The sequence below is a fragment of the Lottia gigantea genome, assembly GCF_000327385.1.
Source record: "Lottia gigantea unplaced genomic scaffold LOTGIsca_55, whole genome shotgun sequence".
Lineage (NCBI taxonomy): Eukaryota > Metazoa > Mollusca > Gastropoda > Lottiidae > Lottia > Lottia gigantea.
In genome coordinates this window covers 369,527-371,693 of record NW_008709889.1, presented here as the reverse complement: position 1 = coordinate 371,693, position 2,167 = coordinate 369,527, and the positions used below count along the sequence as shown (strand labels likewise).

Below are 2,167 nucleotides of genomic sequence, written 5' to 3'. Positions count from 1 at the left end.
CTATCTGATTGGATTATCATTTAAATTTACTGGATTAAAGATGCCTTTGCTTATTTTTTTTGGTCAAATCATTGCTTATTGTTTGATTAATTGATGGTTCTAATGAATAATTCAAGTATTCTTGATTGCTAAGATTGTGTGAGGATGTAGAAAAGCTTGGAGATCAAACTGACTGAAACCCAATTGAAAAAGCCTAAAATAGATTCCTTGTTTACTCACTGACTGAAATAGATCTCTGATCGTGATAATCTTGCCACATTTTCATGTAAAGATTATTAGTTAAACCATGTTTAAAAGACAAACTGTGAGACCTGATAATCTTTATTAAGTGACCTCTTGATCATTGGAATCCCTTCTTAATTATTGACTTTTGAAACAAAGTGGTATGTTTCCCAATTATCACAACACTTCCTTTGATTTATGTAAGATTAAATCATGTAAAAGTTTAGAGCTAGGTTGAAGAAGCTCAATCTTGTATGTACAAGTTTAGAGCTAGGTTGAAGAAGCTCATTTTTGTATGTACAAGTTTAGAGCTAGGTGGAAGAAGCTCAATCTTGTATGTACAAGTTTAGAGATAGTTGGAAGAGCTCAATCTTGTATACGTACAAGTTTAGAGCTAGATAGAAGCTTGATCTTGTATGTAAGTAAAAGTTTATAGCAAGTTGGAAGAGCTCAATCTTGTATGCAAGTAATAGTTTAGAGCTAGTTGAAAGAGCACAATCTTGTATGAAAGTAAAAGTTTAGAGCTTGGTGGAAGGAGCTCAATCTTGTATGTACAATTTTAGAGCTAGTTGGAAGAGCTCAATCTGGTATGCAAGTAAAAGTTTAGAGCTAGTTGGAAGAGCTCAATCTTGTATGTAAGTAAAAGTTTAGAGCTAGGTGGAAGGGACTCAATCTTGTATATAAGTAAAAGTTTAGAGCTAGGTGGAAGGGGCTCAATCTTGTATGTAAGTAAAAGTTTAGAGCTAGGAGGAAGGAGCCCAATCTTGTATGTAAGTAAAAGTTTAGAGCTAGATGGAAGAAGCTCAATCTTGTATGTATGTAAAAGTTTAGAGCTAGGTGGAAGGGACTCAATCTTGTATGTAAGTAAAAGTTTAGAGCTAGGTGGAAGGGGTTCAATCTTGTATGTAAATAAAAGTTTAGAGCTAGGAGGAAGGAGCCCAATCTTGTATGTAAGTAAAAGTTTAGAGCTAGATGGAAGAAGCTCAATCTTGTATGTAAGTAAAAGTTTAGAGCTAGGAGGAAGGAGCTCAATCTTGTATGTAAGTAAAAGTTTAGAGCTAGGTGGAAGGGGCTCAATCTTGTATGTAAGTAAAAGTTTAGTGCTAGGAGGAAGGAGCTCAATCTTGTATGTAAGTAAAAGTTTAGAGCTAGGTGGAAGGGGCTCAATCTTGTATGTAAGTAAAAGTTTAGTGCTAGGAGGAAGGAGCTCAATCTTGTATGTAAGTAAAAGTTTAGAGCTAGGTGGAAGGGACTCAATCTTGTATGTAAATAAAAGTTTAGAGCTAGGTGGAAGGGTCTCAATCTTGTATGTAGTAAAAGTTTAGAGCTAGGAGGAAGGAGCTCAATCGTGTATGTAAGTAAAAGTTTAGAGCTAGGTGGAAGGGGCTCAATCTTGTATGTAAGTAAAAGTTTAGAGCTAGGAGGAAGGAGCTCAATCGTGTATGTAAGTAAAAGTTTAGAGCTAGGTGCGCTCAATCTTGTATGTAAGTAAAAGTTTAGAGCTAGGTGGAAGGCGCTCAATCTTGTATGTAAGTAAAAGTTTAGAGCTAGGTGGAAGGCGCTCAATCTTGTATGTAAGTAAAAGTTTAGAGCTAGGAGGAAGAAGCTCAATCTTGTATATAAGTTAAAGTTTAGAGCTAGGTTTAAGGAGCTCAATCTTGTATGTTAAATCATAGAACTAAATTTCTGTGTTCTTATTTACAAGTTTATATCATAGCTAGGAAATATTACTAAGGCATATTAATTTGATAATGGAACTCCAAAATTCATAAACCAAATATCACTCCCACCAGTCCAAACAACTATTAAGACATCACTAGACTGATACTAAGTATTCACTATGTATTATTTTAGGAATATTTAAGTCAGTCATTGCAACGTCACGGATCTGATATCATTGAGTCATTCAGAGTAAGTATATTCTTACGTTATTCTTAAGTTAGAT

The 2,167-nt window shown here is 34.7% G+C and overlaps 1 protein-coding gene across 1 annotated transcript; it reads right to left on the bottom strand.

Moving 5' to 3' along the window:
• Positions 1–787: 787 nt before the first annotated feature.
• Positions 788–1,534, bottom strand: LOTGIDRAFT_126799 (hypothetical protein; the record flags this gene model as incomplete). Its single annotated transcript, XM_009063040.1, has 1 exon — positions 788–1,534. A coding segment is annotated over one exon (747 nt), but the record flags the coding sequence as incomplete, so codon positions are not given.
• Between the last annotated feature and the right edge of the window lie 633 nt (positions 1,535–2,167).